At 29.4% G+C, this 19,058-nt stretch overlaps 1 protein-coding gene across 3 annotated transcripts; it reads left to right on the forward strand.

The window, feature by feature from the left end:
- The first annotated feature begins 618 nt into the window (after positions 1-618).
- LOC123293408 (CCR4-NOT transcription complex subunit 3) lies at positions 619-18,109 on the forward strand. Of its 3 annotated transcripts, none has more exons than XM_044874220.1 (11): positions 619-830; positions 1,170-1,402; positions 1,482-1,637; positions 2,817-2,996; positions 4,514-4,585; positions 6,325-6,630; positions 7,104-7,497; positions 15,426-15,982; positions 16,432-16,764; positions 16,838-17,047; positions 17,407-18,109. In XM_044874220.1, the coding sequence occupies exons 1-11, from the start codon at positions 806-808 to the stop codon at positions 17,503-17,505; spliced, it is 2,565 nt and encodes an 854-aa protein (XP_044730155.1). In that variant the 5' UTR covers positions 619-805; the 3' UTR covers positions 17,506-18,109. The 3 variants fall into 3 exon arrangements, with proteins under 3 accessions (XP_044730155.1, XP_044730157.1, XP_044730156.1); XM_044874222.1 differs by having other exon boundaries at positions 7,104-7,356; XM_044874221.1 differs by lacking the exon at positions 4,514-4,585 and having other exon boundaries at positions 620-830.
- The last annotated feature ends 949 nt before the right edge of the window (positions 18,110-19,058 follow it).

Raw genomic sequence — 19,058 nt, forward strand, 5'->3', positions numbered from 1 at the left:
TTATTTATTTTGGTTAAAGTTTTAAAATTAACAAAATTTTTAAAAAATGGGGGAATATTATAATTAAATCTGCCATTAATTTAGCATTCATAAAAATTATTGAAACCTCCATTTTACAATGAGAAATCTGGAAGAAATCCCCACACAAGAACACTTTTCCTTTTCGAAACATTCTAGGGATATTTGACTATCGTGTATCTAGTTGATATCACCTTCTTATCAAAATTTTTTTTGCCATTTAAAAAAAATGTGTAAAATTTTTTGTATGAAATACAATATACCGTAAATGAATTATACCCTTACAATTAAAAAATTTCAGAAAAAAATTGAAATTAGAAAAAAAATGCTTCCAACTGTTTTGGACAATTTTTTAAAAATTTTGATACATAAAATGGCGAATGCGCAGCACATGCATGATACATATGTCAATGAGTGTAGGAATACATGCTCAATTTATTGAATAAACTTACACATGAAATAACAAATTTTTTGGTCATTTTTTGAATGAAGGACTATATTTATATGTAATATATAATTAAAAGTAATATTCATTTATCAAATATTCAATAAATGAAAATATTTCATACATTTTAAAAAACTCATTAAAAAAATAAATATTGTTTTGTGCAGCGGAAGTGTCACTTTCTAGGGTGCGCATTGGTTGTTGGTGTTCGGAAGCCATCTTATATGTGGACAATAGCTTCATATGTAAAGAATAAATATATCAAAATAAATATTTGTACTGTGTTAATTATTCGCATGTTTAGACTATGTACCAATTATTTCTCCACATGTTTACATAGCCATGGCTGCGACGCGAAAGTTGCAAGGTGAGAAAACAACATGTCAAATTCGCTATGCGAATTTCTGACCTCATCCCGACCTGTTTACAGTTCATGAGAGGTTCTCAATTTGTTATTTACGTGATGAAGTGTTTGTGTTAATATGTGTCTACCTTTATCGAATCAATTTTCAAGTTAAATATTGTTTGAAATATTTTGATATTGTTCGAGGTTGTATTTTTAATCTGCCATCAATCAATCAATTATAATATTCCAATATTTGCATAATAATCACTATTAATAATGCTATTCAATTACAAACGAAATTTTTTTGTAATTAATGTATCATTTGAATTGTTTTTAATATGAGGAAATTCTGTAAATTAGGAGAAATTGATCGATGTCTTAAGAAAGTGACCGAGGGTGTTGAAACGTTCGAAGATATCTGGCAAAAAGTTCATAATGCAACGAACAGTAATCAGAAAGAGAAATATGAAGCCGATCTCAAAAAGGAAATTAAGAAGTTGCAGAGACTTCGCGATCAGATTAAAAGCTGGATCGCCTCGGGAGAAATCAAAGACAAGAGTACATTATTGGATTATAGAAAGTTAATTGAAACTGTAAGTTGATTAGAAATTAAAAAAATATATTATTTATTATAAAATTTGCAAAAAATTCAATTTAAATTTTATTAAATAGCAAATGGAAAGATTCAAAGTTGTGGAAAGAGAAACAAAAACAAAAGCATATTCTAAAGAGGGACTGGGTGCTGCGCAAAAATTAGATCCCGCACAGAAAGAAAGAGAAGAAATTGTTGGGTGGCTAGTTTCGTCTATTGACGCCTTAAATTTACAGGTAATTTTAATTTTAAATTAATTTTATTACTAATTGCGATTATTGTGACCTCGCTGTATAACAAGTTAATAATTTGAATTTTTATTAAAAGTTGCCTATTCATCCTAGATTAATAATAAATTTTTATTTTACTAAATTTTAACTAACTTTTGTCCGAGGTTCCAATTTTTATGATTTTAAATTTCCAATTAATAAAAAAATTTAAACACGTTAAAGTTTCTAATTAGATAAAGATTGGACTCCAATTTATTAGTTATTTTAGTAATATTTAATTATAAACTGATAAAAAATACCTTTGCGTAAAAATAACCTAAAAAATCATTTTCCACGGGACAAAATTAATTAGAAAATAAATAAACCTCGGGATAATAAAATAATTTATGGCATATATAGTGAGTCCCCGGATAGAGGTAACTATACTTGTAAATTTCCTTATTTTGCATTTTAAGAAAAAAAGTCATTATTTATAAGAAGTTTTGCTTATTCTGAAAAGTATGTAGGAATATTTTATTTAAAAATTCTTAATAATGTACAGGGTAGCCAAAAATTTGGAATCACTATTTTTATTTTTGGTAAACTACCCTTCTTTTGTATAAGTTGGCGAAATGTTACTAAGAAAAGTTACTCGCAATTAACAATTATGACTCTATACAAAATATCAAGAAAATCTTTCCAACTTTGACAATTCCATTCTTAGTGAATGTTTATCCGAGAAAATAAATTTTCTTTTTAATTTTCTAAACTAGTCCACAAAAAAAAATACACCCTCGAATAGCACATGTTAATTGATTTATTATTATTTTCTTTGTTACGTTTTTTTATAATTAGAGCTTTTGTTCAAATAAAAAATGATGCTATAATTAAAGTACACGGATCTTCTTGATATTTTGTATAGAGTCATAATTGTTAATTGCGAGTAACATTTCTTATAAAAACTTATAAAAAGGGTAGTTTACCAAAAATAAAAATAGTGATTCCAAATTTTTTTCTACCCTGTACATTATTAAGAAGTTTTAAATTTGCCTACATACTTTTTAGAATAAGCAAAACTTCTTATAAAGAATGACTTTTTTTCTTAAAATGCAAAATAAGGAAATTTACAATATAGTTACCTCTATCCGGGGACACACTGTATAAAGATTTAATAGTTTATTATATTATAAATTTTTTTTTTTGTAGATTGATCAATTTGAATCTGAAATAGAATCATTACTGGCTGGTAAAAAGAAACGTTTAGATAAAGATAAACAAGATCGTATGGAAGAATTGAAAACAAAATTAGAGAAACATAGATTTCATATACGAAAATTAGAAACGTTATTAAGAATGTTGGATAATATGTCTGTTGAAGTGAATCAGGTAAATATTTTTTTCATTTTTGGTATCAGTCATTAATGGTAGCCTATGTTTAAAAGTCTCAATAGTTTATTAATTCAATTTGTTCGGTTTTACACTGATATTAATGGTGGAAAATTTATTGTTTTTTTGATTGTAATTATTCTCTTATTAAACCCTTTACAGACATCGTAAATTTTATAAATATAAATAGCATCGTGTGGTATCTTAAATCACCACTTAAGTTCGGTTTTTTGTTTTGACGATTACTTAACCAAAACATTCGATACTCGCCACAAATGAAAATATCGATGTTAAGATTTTTAACATTTAAAAATTGGACGCTAACACAGCTAATAATTAAACATAATCATCTAGCTTCTTGTTTTTATTATAACGCCATAAAGAAAAAAATTATGACTTTAATTTAAAAATCGCATTAAATTGACACGTGCTGGCGTGTAGGAGTTTTTGAAAAGCAATTTAAAATTATCTTGAAATACTGGACGATCTTTATGTACCAGCTAAAAGTTTGCGGACATTGATATTTGTAAAAAGTAAAATTTTAAGTACTTGAAAGAAAGAAGTTGCATCTTATGCTATTATTATTATTAAATTCATCACATGTGTTATGTTACGATAAATGTTTCTAGTTAATTTGTTAATAAGCCGCGTCATCATAGTAGTCTGTGCTGGTCAGCTTATTGGATTGAATTTATGATCACAACCTCCCGCCTTTCAACCGCCTGTTATTTATACTTTCAAGGTTACTCTAGTTTTTACCCGTTTGCCACCTAAAATTGATTTTTTTTTAAATTCTCCTTTGAGTAAATGGCCCTTAATAGTGTTTGTTAGGGTTCTGTTCTATTTTAACGTAAAATAAGATAACTTTATACCGATTTACTAGTGATTCGAGGTTTCTCGGTACAATATTTGGGGTCGTACGTGAAGTCTTTTTAAACATGATTATAGATTAGCCTAGAAATTTTTCACCGATTGTTTAAAATTACATAACATAGAGTGATCTTAAAGTCAGTGAAAAATTTAAAAGTACAATAATTTTTCCGTCATTAATTATTTATTTCAATTTATTTACTCAATTTCTATTTTTTCGTTGAAGTTTATGTCGTAACAAATAAACACAATATAAGTTAATTTATTTAATATCTTGATCGACTTAAATGTTTTTTATTATTAAATTTTTATTTGTTTTGTATTTGCGCATTTCTTTTCAAAAAAAATATATCGGGAAAAATTTCTGCAAATAAATTCAACGATAGGCAATCAATGGCTCACCCTTCGATACCTTTTTAATATTAAATAAATATTTGGTACTTAACATAACAATAATAGTAGAGATGTTCAGTTTAATTCTCGTTAAAATTCGTCTTTTTTATTCATAATTTACTTCAAAACGCCGTTTGTTTAAATTCTAGCATCCATCGAGTATAGCCGAAAATTGTGTCCGCCAATTCATCATTTAATGTCAAAAATTTAAACAATACAATTTACTATTAAAATTTTATTATTTATATTTTCAGAAAAAAAAATTACCAGTCACAAAAAAGTGTCAATTAACTACTTCGACCCGCGGACAACACATAATACAAAAGGTTGCTCTCCCCTTCTTGTAATTTTCGAGCCTAAAATTGAATTTTATTATTTTAGCAATTGAATTGTAGTAACATTAATTTATCAAAAAATATTTTTCTAAATTTTTCTATTTTTTACCAAATGCATACCAAAAAAGTTGAAGAATAGTTTGATCAGTATTTCTCAACCTAGCCCACTGTCAAATGCACTAAAACAGCCTCCTTCATAATGCCAAATGTGGTAGTGGTCTCAATGTGTTTGGTCATGAAGAATGAAGACACATAATTTCGATTTTGGTTTTGTCGAAGATGATGTATTTGAGTGCTTTGCGCGGTATACAAAATGGCAAACAAAATTTTCCTATTTTTTAATAATATTTACGATTTTGATCGAAAATTTGCTACAAAAAACATTACTGAGTCATGCTACGCAAAAAAAGGCATTAGAAATTTGTATATAGGATCAAGCGCATTCCTAGGAAAATCATTTTATTGCAAAATAAAATATTTTGTTTTTTTGTGCTCTTATCAAATTAAAAAAAAAAAAAAAAATAATAATCTTTAAAAATACGTTACTTTTTTGAATTACAATTTTTATCTTGAAAACTAAGAATTGGATGAAAAAAAGCATAAGATTTTAATCCCCTTTTGGGCAGAGAATGTAAAAATATTTTTTATTTTCCAAATAATTCTTCATGCGTAGTTTTGATGAAGTAATATTTTTTATATAATTGCCCTAGAAATAATTTAATATTTTTCGAGTGTGTGTATATATGTCTATTTCTTTGGCAAGCTTTCTAACATTAACGGCTGGATGGATTTTAATATATGGGGTTTCGTTAGATTCATCTTATTAAAGGATCGTAAGTACAGAGTGGATCAAAAGTCACTACCCATTGAAAACAACAGATTGAGTGGGATAATAGGTAGTGGTTTTTGATTCATTCTGTTGATTATACAAATTTTTGATTTACACATCAATATCCGCGTGATTCGCATGACCAAAATACAACTTTGAAACGGTAAGACATACAGAAATACTTTAAATACCAAACAGTTTTATTTAGAGACATATAATTTTTTGAAATATTTTTTCTGCAATGAATAGTTTAGGGACTTTTGATTGTGTATACATAAAGCTTATTCAGTATATTAATTTGAGTAAATATCGAAAAAGTAAAAAACAAATAAGTATTAGCAAACCAATATATATCGTCTCAATTGTTAAATAATAACATGCAGTTTAAGGCTTCTATGGTTCCTTAGGTAGAAAGAGGTGATTGAAAGTCTTTGCTGGTACGTTATTATTTAAGGAGAATATACTATTCGAATTTCATAAGTATTTGATTTTTTCATTTTAGTTCATTTGTATACAAGTGTTATACTTAAACATTTTTTTTTTTTTTTGTATATACGGTTAGATAATTGGAAAATATATTTGTGATTTGTTATTCGCGAATTTCACTAAAAAGCAAAATTTGAGTGTCTTCATCGAAATTATATTTCTCGTATTTCAAACAAAATGATTGAGACTACAACCAAATTTGCATCATAAAAGATCCCATAGGTGTACATTTGATAGTGGACTAAGCATCGAGTCGAAAAGTGAACTCGAAATAACCGAAACAAAAAATAATGATTAGTTAACATTTTTGATGAGGTTCTGAATGATATTAAGAAGGGTTATAATAAAAATTACTTTCCCAACGGATTTGGAATCCGTTAGTAATATTTTTGATAATTTTGTATTTAAATTATAGATAAGAAGAATCAAAGAAGATGTTGAATATTATATTGAATCATCACAAGATCCCGATTTTGAAGAGAATGAATATATATATGACGATATTATTGGTTTAGACGAAGTCGAATTAAGTGGTGTTGGTTTGCCATCCTCAGCAACAACTGATAGTAATAATAGTAACGAAACAGGTGGTACACCCACATCATTAACATCTGGTGCATCACCAGTACCGTCACCATCACATAGTGCGCCATTGCATAATCATTCCAGCGATAGCTCAACGGAGAGTGCTGATAAAAAGAAAAAAGATGATTTACCTAAGGTACATAATTTTTATTTTATTTTAATTACGGGAGTCGATTCGTATTAAATACTAAAAATACTAAAATCGTAAAGTTTTGTTATTTTAAAACGTTGTTCTACTTCGATTAGTTTCCAAGTTACAATGTTTTATCCTACTCATCCTATAGACCTTTTCATTTGAAACTACTTGTTCTTGACAAAAAATAATTTGGCCGAAATAAAAATGAATTGATGAACAATTTTGAAACAAGTTTTTTATGGCGAAAAAGAGAATTGTTTATTCGCTTCCAAGAGATATAATTGAAAAATATAATTGGATAGAAAATAGAGCTAGCTCAAAAAATTGATTGATAATCTGCGATTCATACATAAATAGAAATAATTTCATAATCTTATAGTGATAGTTCTTTAGTAGTGAAACTCATCCTCATAAAATTCGAAAATTATTACCCAGTTTTATAAAAGTATTAAATATGGTTGTTTATGTTTCAGCCTGTAAAACCAACGGCGGTACGAGCAACAAGTAATAATTTGAATAGTAGCAATTCATTAATGAATACATCTGTGACATCAAATACTGTATTAAATACAAGTGTAAATTCAACAATTACAAGTTCTGTTATCGGTAGTGGCAACACAACTAGCGGAAGTATTGGAACAACTGGTGTAATAGTTGGTGGTGGCAGTGCCATTAATAATACCACCAACAATAACAACACTAGACCTTTAGTATCTAGTACACCAAGTAAGCAGCAAGTTACGCCAAATAATAATTCACCAAATTCAGGTCTTCTCCTTACTAACCATGTGAATACATCCGGGAATTTTGCCGCTGTTGCGGCAGCTAATACTCATCCCACTATTGGCTCAAATAAGCATATAACATGTAAGTTTATTTACTTACATTTCATAACAAAATTCATTTCTAATATTTTTGTATCATTTCATTACGCATTTCATTTCGTTTATTTCTACATCAAGTATAAGTGTGAGCATGTTATATAATTAAAGCAGGTGTGTGTAGTTTTGTTATCGTTCTCCTTGTTTTTTTTTGGATCCGACTCTTAAGTTATTCAAAAGTATTTTATGGTATAATCTTAGAGGTTTGTGTGGTAAAAACAATTAGTTCTCATTTCCTTTATAAAGATTACTACCTTTGAAATTATTCGAGTTTATCCCAAGCTATGCGTGTCAATAGTTCTCAAGATACAATACTTCAAAAATTGGTATATTAAGCTAAGGTATTTTGTCAACTTTTGAGCCAAATATTTGGTAAATAATGATCCTGAAAGAAATATTGCTAGGAGTTAAGTTGTAGCAAATTATATAAATGTAACTCTCTCTATAGAATTATCTCAGCAAAACGGCTACATAGTTCGATGGAAGACTGATCTTGATATGCCTTTCATGGTCAATGTTAAGATCAAATCCAAGGTCATTATTAGATTATACAAGCCAAATCCTACAACTTTTTTCTTGGTCATTTTTTTCAGTCATTATTTTCTTAAACTCAGGAGGGCTTTACAGTTTCATCAAAAGAAATTTACAAAAATTCAGTTTTCGCGAAATTTTTCCAAAATTAAGTTTTTATGTTTATAACTAGATAAACTAAGATTTGGCAAATAATGTCTATTTTCAATTAAAAAAAAAAAAAATCAAGATTTTAGCTAAATGAGTTGCACAAATTGCTATTACGAGAGCTACAGAGAGTTATGACTGACAAAGGCTTCTTTTAGGCACACACCTATTTAATTATATCATATTGAGTATGAGTGAATGTGTTTAAAAGTGGGATCGTGGTACAAAAATATTAGTTCCGTAGGTAATTATTTCTTTCCTATTTCATTCTTAACTTTTCCAAAACGGAACGGACCCACACATGTGACATAATTTGTAAAAAAAAAAAGTCGCTTATTAATAAGTAATAGCTTTTCTGAAATAAGACAAAGTTATAACGTTTCAATTTTTTTTTTTTTATAGAAAAAATTTTCTATCACGATCTCTCTTAACATCTCTTTTTTATCCACTTTTTTTATTACTAATAAACTAACAGAGACGGTTTCCCTCCAATTATTAAAAAAAAAAAATTATAATATTTATAATATTTTATGCTATTTGGGTATGGAGTTCTGGATTTACTTTCTTAAAAATTAACAAAATTAATTTAATAATATCGGAGAAAATATATATTTTTGTGCGATAAAATTAAAATGTTTTTAAAAACCTTGGGAAGAAATCATATTTTTATGGACTTAACAAATGTATTTAAGGTCGAATATTATTTCTTAGCACCGGATTCAATTTGTTTGGTGCTCTGAGTTTATAAAGTGAGACGTACACTTTTAATTTACACAGGAAAAGCTCTTTAGTTATGATAAATTTGGTTTTTGAGAGAGCGTTTCGTTACACACTGGTTGTTCTTTTGTTGCATAATTATTATTTAAGTTCATTGCTTTTTAATCTATATCTCATCTTTTGGTCCCTGAAAAAATTATGATCCCTTATGATGAAGCGTTTCTTTTCTAACTCTGTACGGTAAGGTAATCCATTATTTAGATTGGTGTTTTATTTAAAAATAGTAACAGATTTGAAAAAACTGGTAGATGAAAAATTATTTTCTCGACTTTATGTGATTATTAAAGCCGCAACCAGATTCGAAAGTGAACAACACATAAGAACGAAGATAGGTAGTATTGTATTAATTTTGCGATGTTTTATGTATGCTGTTTGATACTTGTTATTTGGTTGTTGTGTGTTGTTTGCCCTCGTGACTGGCCGCTATTCCACAACATCGATTAAAATCATAAAAAGAAATATAAGAAGATACAAAATATTATATCATATTAAATCATAGCTTATTAGATCATAAGAATCTAGTAACTGAAAAGCCAGTACAAACAAAATAATCACTTTTGTTGTAGTACTTTTTCTATTGTTCATCATAGGTGGACCTCATTATAAATCTATCACTTATTTATGCTAATTAAAAATGAACCTTTAACAGATAGTATGTTGATAACCGTTTGAAAACATTATGAGGAGTTCTTAAAAAAATTATCTTTAATTTCAATTACTAAAAAAATTGAATTGTTAACAATAACAAAAATATGAATGATTCCTTTAGTACTTTGTATTGAAATCTTATCGATGTAATAATGATTATAAAATAATTAATCAATTTTTTAGACTATAAAATATAGTATATTTATGTTAAATTGAACAATTGATACGCGCAGACTTTTCGGCTATTTAAATAATAGATAATCACGAAAAATTTTTTACAAAAGAGTACTTCGTTATGTTATACTGCCAAAAAAATTGGACTAAAGGGGGTGCCGGATTACCGGGGGTCCACTGAATTTTTATAATTACTTAATTAATTAATTTTACATCAGAGTTGTCAAATTATCCTGCATTTACTATTACAAAAAGTACAGTACGTCTAACCTGTTTGGAAACCATTATTTCTTGAATTTGCTGAAAACTGCCCCTGCCACCTCTTACATCATGGCCCTATTCGAGTTAACTGGTAGCTACAATGTTTTATACAACAAAATGTTACTTTCGATTGAGCCATAACTTCATAAGTATTATCTTTACAAGAACAAAATGCATACTGATCTTTATTTTTCTCATCTTTTTTTTCATTAAAATTTATTATAAAAACAAGTGAAAACAAACAATTGACTGAGTTAATTGTTGAAATACCATGCATAGTCAGTGTTGATTTCTTTATCACATTACACATACAAACATGTGACACATACATAACTAATCAAGTACAGTACATATGTAAATGACTTTATAGGTTTCTGCATTACCGACCGACATTTAGTGTATAGTTTGTACACATATTATAAAATTTCCGCCTAATTGGCGCCCTCACGGGTAAACAGTGATGTTTACGAAAAAATGTTTCAAACAAAAGTTGTTTAATTTTTGATAAGGAACATTTTTTACATTTAAACTTCTGTTCTATCTCTAACGGTTTATCAGATGGGTCCTACGGACCCAAGACCCAATTGACCTATGATGCTCATTTACGAACTTGACCTCACTTTTTACGTCCTGAGTACGCTGTAAAAATTTCAGCACGATATCTTTTTTCGTTTTTGAGTAATCGTGTCCACAGACGGACGGACGGACGGACAACCGGAAATGGACTAATTAGATGATTCTATGAACACCTATGACAAAATTTTTTTCCTAGCATCATTATTTTTAAGCGTTACAAACTTGGGACTAAACTTAATATACTATGTATATTTCATATATGCATGGTATAAATAGTCACTTAAAGTAGCATGTCTTGGTGCCAATTTTTATGTTAATAAGAGTAAAAACACAAGCTTAAATTCACGAAAATAGAGCAATTAACTTTTTCGAGGTATGGTCCGAAAAGTGTTAAAGATGATATATTTCCTATATCGACCTTTAAAGATGAAAGAGGATTTACTACTACTAACTTTCCTACTGGCTATAGGATTACCCTAACATGTTGGGCCTGTAATTTATAGGTACATGTCATCTTGCTGCTTAACCCGGCTTGTATTTAGGAACAGATCTGTTAATTTTCTAATTCTACCACATTCAAATCAGCATAATTAAATCCATATTCAATGTCATATTATGCAATTAGAAGTAACCGCTTAAGTAGCCAATCGAGTACAGGCGCAATCCCCTTTAAACGTTTGACTATTTAGACTGGGAGGTTACGGGTTCGAATCCAGCCTAATTGGCGCCCTCACGGGTAAACAGTGATGTTTACGAAAAAATGTTTCAAACAAAAGTTGTTTAATTTTTGATAAGGAACATTTTTTACATTTAAACTTCTGTTCTATCTCTAACGGTTTATCAGATGGGTCCTACGGACCCAAGACCCAATTGACCTATGATGCTCATTTACGAACTTGACCTCACTTTTTACGTCCTGAGTACGCTGTAAAAATTTCAGCACGATATCTTTTTTCGTTTTTGAGTAATCGTGTCCACAGACGGACGGACGGACGGACAACCGGAAATGGACTAATTAGATGATTCTATGAACACCTATGACAAAATTTTTTTCCTAGCATCATTATTTTTAAGCGTTACAAACTTGGGACTAAACTTAATATACTATGTATATTTCATATATGCATGGTATAAATAGTCACTTAAAGTAGCATGTCTTGGTGCCAATTTTTATGTTAATAAGAGTAAAAACACAAGCTTAAATTCACGAAAATAGAGCAATTAACTTTTTCGAGGTATGGTCCGAAAAGTGTTAAAGATGATATATTTCCTATATCGACCTTTAAAGATGAAAGAGGATTTACTACTACTAACTTTCCTACTGGCTATAGGATTACCCTAACATGTTGGGCCTGTAATTTATAGGTACATGTCATCTTGCTGCTTAACCCGGCTTGTATTTAGGAACAGATCTGTTAATTTTCTAATTCTACCACATTCAAATCAGCATAATTAAATCCATATTCAATGTCATATTATGCAATTAGAAGTAACCGCTTAAGTAGCCAATCGAGTACAGGCGCAATCCCCTTTAAACGTTTGACTATTTAGACTGGGAGGTTACGGGTTCGAATCCAGCCTAATTGGCGCCCTCACGGGTAAACAGTGATGTTTACGAAAAAATGTTTCAAACAAAAGTTGTTTAATTTTTGATAAGGAACATTTTTTACATTTAAACTTCTGTTCTATCTCTAACGGTTTATCAGATGGGTCCTACGGACCCAAGACCCAATTGACCTATGATGCTCATTTACGAACTTGACCTCACTTTTTACGTCCTGAGTACGCTGTAAAAATTTCAGCACGATATCTTTTTTCGTTTTTGAGTAATCGTGTCCACAGACGGACGGACGGACGGACAACCGGAAATGGACTAATTAGATGATTCTATGAACACCTATGACAAAATTTTTTTCCTAGCATCATTATTTTTAAGCGTTACAAACTTGGGACTAAACTTAATATACTATGTATATTTCATATATGCATGGTATAAATAGTCACTTAAAGTAGCATGTCTTGGTGCCAATTTTTATGTTAATAAGAGTAAAAACACAAGCTTAAATTCACGAAAATAGAGCAATTAACTTTTTCGAGGTATGGTCCGAAAAGTGTTAAAGATGATATATTTCCTATATCGACCTTTAAAGATGAAAGAGGATTTACTACTACTAACTTTCCTACTGGCTATAGGATTACCCTAACATGTTGGGCCTGTAATTTATAGGTACATGTCATCTTGCTGCTTAACCCGGCTTGTATTTAGGAACAGATCTGTTAATTTTCTAATTCTACCACATTCAAATCAGCATAATTAAATCCATATTCAATGTCATATTATGCAATTAGAAGTAACCGCTTAAGTAGCCAATCGAGTACAGGCGCAATCCCCTTTAAACGTTTGACTATTTAGACTGGGAGGTTACGGGTTCGAATCCAGGCAGCGGCAGTCTGATATAATGTGGTTATAATTGATCACACTGTCGTCGCTTTGGTAAGAACTATGTAATCGACTCCGCCCACATCATATAAAGTTAATTGTATGTGTTCGGATGTAGTTTAAATAAATAAAGTTTAAAAAATAATGATGTGGATGGCCTCTGTTATAAGAGTGTGTGTCTGTGGAACGGAGGTTAAACCCATCATTTTTAAGTAGAAATAAGTGGTATGTATATTTTAATTGGATAAAGTGAGAAAATTTTCTTAAAACTTTAATTATATAAAAATTAATCCAACAAAATGGACAATTTTTAATCACACAAATGTTCATTTTCTATGAAATAAACCATAGATTATATTTTATTTGATCGAAAAATTAAAAAAAGAAAAATGAAAATCAATATTAAAAAATTTTAAATTAAATAGTTAATAACTTTTAATATTAATAAATAAAATATTATGTTTACTATTTGTGTTTACTTATAGAATTTCTAGGGATCAAATATTATATAATTATTGACAAAGAAAAGCATGTAAATTCACGATGAGTTCAAAATAATCGTATTTTTGTATATGTCATATGATCGCTGTTTAAATTGTTTGTGTCCTCATCGTGACGGTGTCGTGTGTGTCATCGTGATTTAGGTTATTAGATTACAAATCGTCATCGAAACATCTTGGTGTTTTTTTAAGACTTAAATATTTTGACAATATTATTTTAAATATCTAATTATTTAAAAATAATAATTTTAATTATAAAAATGGTTGGACAAAGCGCGGGTAATTAATAAAAAGACTTGTTTTTATATACTATTTTAGGTAAATTCGGAATAATTTCTTTTTACAAAATTATTTTCCGTTGTTAGTTTTACTTTCTTGTGTATATTCGAATTTTTTTTGTTTGTGAAAAAAATTTAAATACTTTCGATAAAATGTTTATCAAATGTGGATGTAATGTGGGTTGTTTATCAAACTTTTAATTTATAACATGAAGGTAGTAGTCTTTGTTTTTATAATATTATTAATTTAAAAACTGTTGAATATTAATTTTATTTGGATAATTTTTCTTCAAAATAATTCAAAAGGTCGGACAGTTAATTAGTTGTAGTTTCTAGAGATTTCACATATAAAAATTATGGTAACTTAGCTTAACTATAAAAGTTTTCACTCCGGCACTCTAAATATTAAAAAACAGCAGCTCTTTCTTTAGCCTCATGATAGACAGAAATGGGCAAAATTTATTCGATTGACGATTAACGAATAAGGATGTACGAAAATTATTCGTGAATAACAAATAAAATTATCGAATAATAATTATTATTCACGAATAAATTAGCTCACTAATAATTTATCTGCTCAAAACAACAACAAAACTATGAAATAACGAAAAAACATTAAATATTTTTCGTGGATTTATCCGAATAAAATAACGAATGATTTATTCGTGAATAAAAAAATCATTAATTATTGTTTATTATAATTATGCAGATATAAAATTATTTGAATAATGCTCATCTGTTGTATACAGCTATTATTGTTTAGCTTTTCTGCAGTTATCTGTATCTTTCACGAAAGTTATACTCTTTTACGGGCAAGTTCATCGACTATTTCGTTCCCTTTAACTCTACTCTGTCTCGATACCCTCATCATTATACTTGCGCATTCGAGAACTAGAGCAGCAGTTATGAAAGTGAATCTAAGAGCGGCTCGGCTAAACCCACCGTCTCTTACTTCCAAACAACATTCTTATAAAAAGAAAAACAATCATAGTGTAAGGAAACGAATATTTCAAAAAAATTACTGCAAATTTTTATTTTACGTAAATTGATTTTACGAAAAAATCCTAAAGGAATTTTTTTGTGTAAAATTTTTCTTAGTTACAATTTATCACATTATTATTTTCCTCAAAAAATTGGTGAATTTCAAGATATTTTCAAAAACTCGATTCTTTTACAACCACCCTTCTAATTCTTTTAAAAATAAGTATCCATGATTTAAATCAATGGTACTTCTTATATTATACAAATTATCACATAAAAAATATTATAAATTAGGGTTGCCTTAACTTAATTCAAGGGTTATAATATAAGATATATATATCATTTTTACTACGCTATCAATCACATTCCACGGTGAAATGTATATATTCAGGCAAAATATGGCTAAAAAGATATGTTAATAAAAGAGAACGTTGAAGTCGTTTATGGCATTGCCATTGTAATCAATGTGGAACTCTCTTAGAAAATCTAAACTCATTCCAGAACTCATATCTGTCTACAAAATCTTTGTTGACTGGACTATTAAGCTTTTTATTATACAATATATCAATGGACGTAATATATTAATTATTAATTGTTCCAGCACAAAATTCAGAAAACGGGACATCATCAGGGAATAATGTATTGTCATCATCAAGTATAGCAACCAATTCACTAGTATCGTCACAACAGCAACAGCAACAACAACAGCATGCAACAAATACAATTAGTAACATAAGCAACAACGCAATACAATCCTCTCTTCATAATACAACAAATCATACAGGTGGTATTGGTGTAAGTAGTGTTGTGACCTCACAAACACATCATTTACCACAAGGATTAGTGGGTGGTAGTGGTGTGGTGCAAGCAGTGGGTGGTAGTGGTTTGACATCTACGAACATCTTACCACCAAGTAGTAATAAAACCTCTGTACCGAATTCAATTGAACATCAACATAATAGTAACACGACGAATAGTGCAATGACCACTAATGCTGTATCATCGTCAAATACATCATCGAATACAACGCACAATAATTGTGTCAGTCCATTATCGAGTAGTGCTAGTAGCAGAGCATCACCACCAGTTAGTTCACGTGCGAATACAACACCTTCACCGGCAGCCCATCAAACACTTATGAATGGACCTATCTCGAAAGTAAGTAGCGTTTTTTGATTAGTTAATTATTATACTCAGTGTATTATTATTATACTCTACGTATCCACGTAGCTTAAATATGCCTTAATACATTCTATGGCACTACAATTTTTCTAAAAATGTCCCTTGACCATATCTTGACATCAAAATATGACAAATAGTTCATATGGCCATGTCTGTCCATTAGTTATTAAGTTATCCCCCCCCCCATGAGCTCTATCGTATATTTTTTAGTTGTAAAAAATGAGCACACCTCAACAGAGTATAAATTTCTCAGAAATACGAGCATATTGTTGAAAAGGAATCGTATTTCCCGCTCTAAATTGACCTGTTGTGATCTCTGGCTCATTTTTATATAAAAGTGGTTCAAGAGGAAGCGATTTCACAGAATTTCATAAACAGTTAATAATTGATTAATTATATTTTAAAGTATTTACTTCATTTTTTAGGCAACAGAGGGTATGTCAACATTAAAAACAATAGCGCAGCAAGCAATTGATCGTGCTGGATTAGAACAACAACCACCTAGTGAACCAAATAGTCGAACACTTTTCGATTCAAATAATAAAATAATACAATCAGCGAAACATACAAATGAAGCTCATGTGCCACCATTACTTGGTGTTGCACCGTTAGGACCCGTCCCATTATTAAAGGAGCATCAATGTCAATTTCAAATGATGGAAGCAGCTTATTATCATATGCCACATCCAGCTGATTCGGAGAAGCTACGGACATACATTGCTAGAAATCAATGTCAAACACCTGCATATTATCAACAGGTAAAATACAGAATTTGGTGTACCATTTAAAAAGTGAATATGTTAGTTATCGTTTTGTAAATTTAATTTGTAGACACCACTGCCGCATTCGGATACCGTTGAATTTTACCAAAGGTTATCGACTGAAACATTATTTTTCGTATTTTATTATATGGAAGGAACAAAGGCGCAGTACCTTGCGGCCAAAGCTCTTAAAAAGCAAAGCTGGAGGTTTCATACGAAGTATATGATGTGGTTTCAGCGGCATGAAGAACCCAAAATAATTAATGAAGAATATGAGCAAGTGAGTTTCATTTAAGGACATTATGTAATTAATACTAATTACAGGCAGTAATGAATACTAATTACTAATAATAATTAATTCAGTTTCGCTTAGTTTCGACTAAAAAACTAGTTTAGATTTCGCCAAAAGCGATTGAAATCTCGACCCAACCAAAATATGAAAAATTATTAGAGTAATGATATTTAATAACCAAAATATTTAGATGATTAAATAAATTTGAATAATCTTAATAGGTTTCAGATTCGGTTTCGGTTGAAAAATGTGGTTATCCTTCGCGCACTAATAATAATTTTCATTTGTGCCAAATTAGTTTAATAGTATCAATTCTAAATTCTAATAATCATTAATTTAAATTGCAGGGCACATATATCTATTTTGATTACGAAAAGTGGGGCCAACGCAAAAAAGAAGGTTTCACATTCGAATACAAGTACTTAGAAGATCGCGACCTAAATTGAGCTGTTGAACGACAACACAACATTAGAAGTTAAAACAAACATCAACAACAAACGCGTTTGATCATCGAAAATGTGTGTGTTGTAATTAAAAGAAGAATCGTCCACAAGTGATATTTGTATAGAACTTAATAAAAATAATTTTTTGTTTTCTTTTTGTGGTGAACCGCAGCGGTGATGCTGTTTATGATGAGATACAAAAAATAATAGTTTCGAACATCATTTGAACACACGTCATGACTTAATGAGATTAATAATGATGTCAGGTTATCGATTGTTTGTTCTTTAAAACAAAACTCTTGAAAGAAATAAAAGTATTTAGTGTATTCATCGCGATGTATGTGGTTGTGATTACTGATTACGATGAAGATTAAAAGCTGATGCTAGTGATTTTTAACTACTAAAAAGTGTTCCGTTGTACAGTATGTTAATTATAATAATTAAGATACAAAAGCCTCCCCCTCACACTGACTACTGAGTACAAACTGACACGCTCGCGCGCTCTTTTCATTATTTCAGCCATCCCATTCAAAACGTCAGTTTTCACTTTTGTAAAAAAAATCATTTATTAAAAAAATAAATTTATGGTTAAATAGAAAATTTAAAAAAAAAAAGATATTTCTTTTTTTGAAAAAAAAAAGTGTACAGAGCTCTTTATTAATTTGTGTAGAATATTAATGAAATAATAATATTATTTAAAAAAATGTTTTTTATTATTGTGGGCCGGTTGTGACCTTCTTCCTAAAAACTTAAAAAAAAAAGCAGCTATATAGATTTTCAGGGAAATATCCACCATTTTCTGATAATAGTTTTTTGACTTTCAATTAAGTGATTTTTCTCATTATCCATCAAACTTATTCTCGAGATCGGATCCGGTGAGCTATTATTGTTTTTATTTTTTAAATTGTTGTACACAATCTACTGTTGACATTGTTACTAAAACCACATTTAACTTTCATAAGCTGTTTGATTTTTCATCAATTCCTATTTTTCATTTTTTTCATTCATTAAAAGATAGTCATTTGCTTAAAGTACAAGTTTTTCAATCATCATTGATTTATTTTGAAAAATAAAAATGTAAAAATCATGTCAAATGGTCATGAAACATCAAATATTCCTTTCTTCGTAGCTTTGGTTTTTTTGAGAAACGGTTACCGTTGACTACACGACGATTAACTATTGCCATTTCATCCCGAATCTGTTTTTAAAATCTAGCTGAAGATCGATTCGAATCCAAGAAAATTTATCCATATAAATATTTTATCATTTGAAATCCATCATTGGTTTAACCTAAGACTATTTGAAGAGAACGAAAATAATAAAAAGGCAGTAGGTTCATCCAATATGAACGTCTATTCAATTCGAAGTTCTTTCATTTAGTATCTCCGAAACTGTGTAGAACTAATTTGTCGCTTCCAATTATTGAATAGTTTTTTTATTTTTTCAAACTTGACACCGATGCCATCCAATTGTTTTTTAATTTTCAGCAGACGCCTCAAGAGCACTGAGAACGTGCTCTACGGATGAATGTAAACCGTATTGATTGCAGTATTTTT

The sequence above is a fragment of the Chrysoperla carnea genome, chromosome 2 (genome assembly GCF_905475395.1).
Source record: "Chrysoperla carnea chromosome 2, inChrCarn1.1, whole genome shotgun sequence".
Taxonomy (NCBI): domain Eukaryota; kingdom Metazoa; phylum Arthropoda; class Insecta; order Neuroptera; family Chrysopidae; genus Chrysoperla; species Chrysoperla carnea.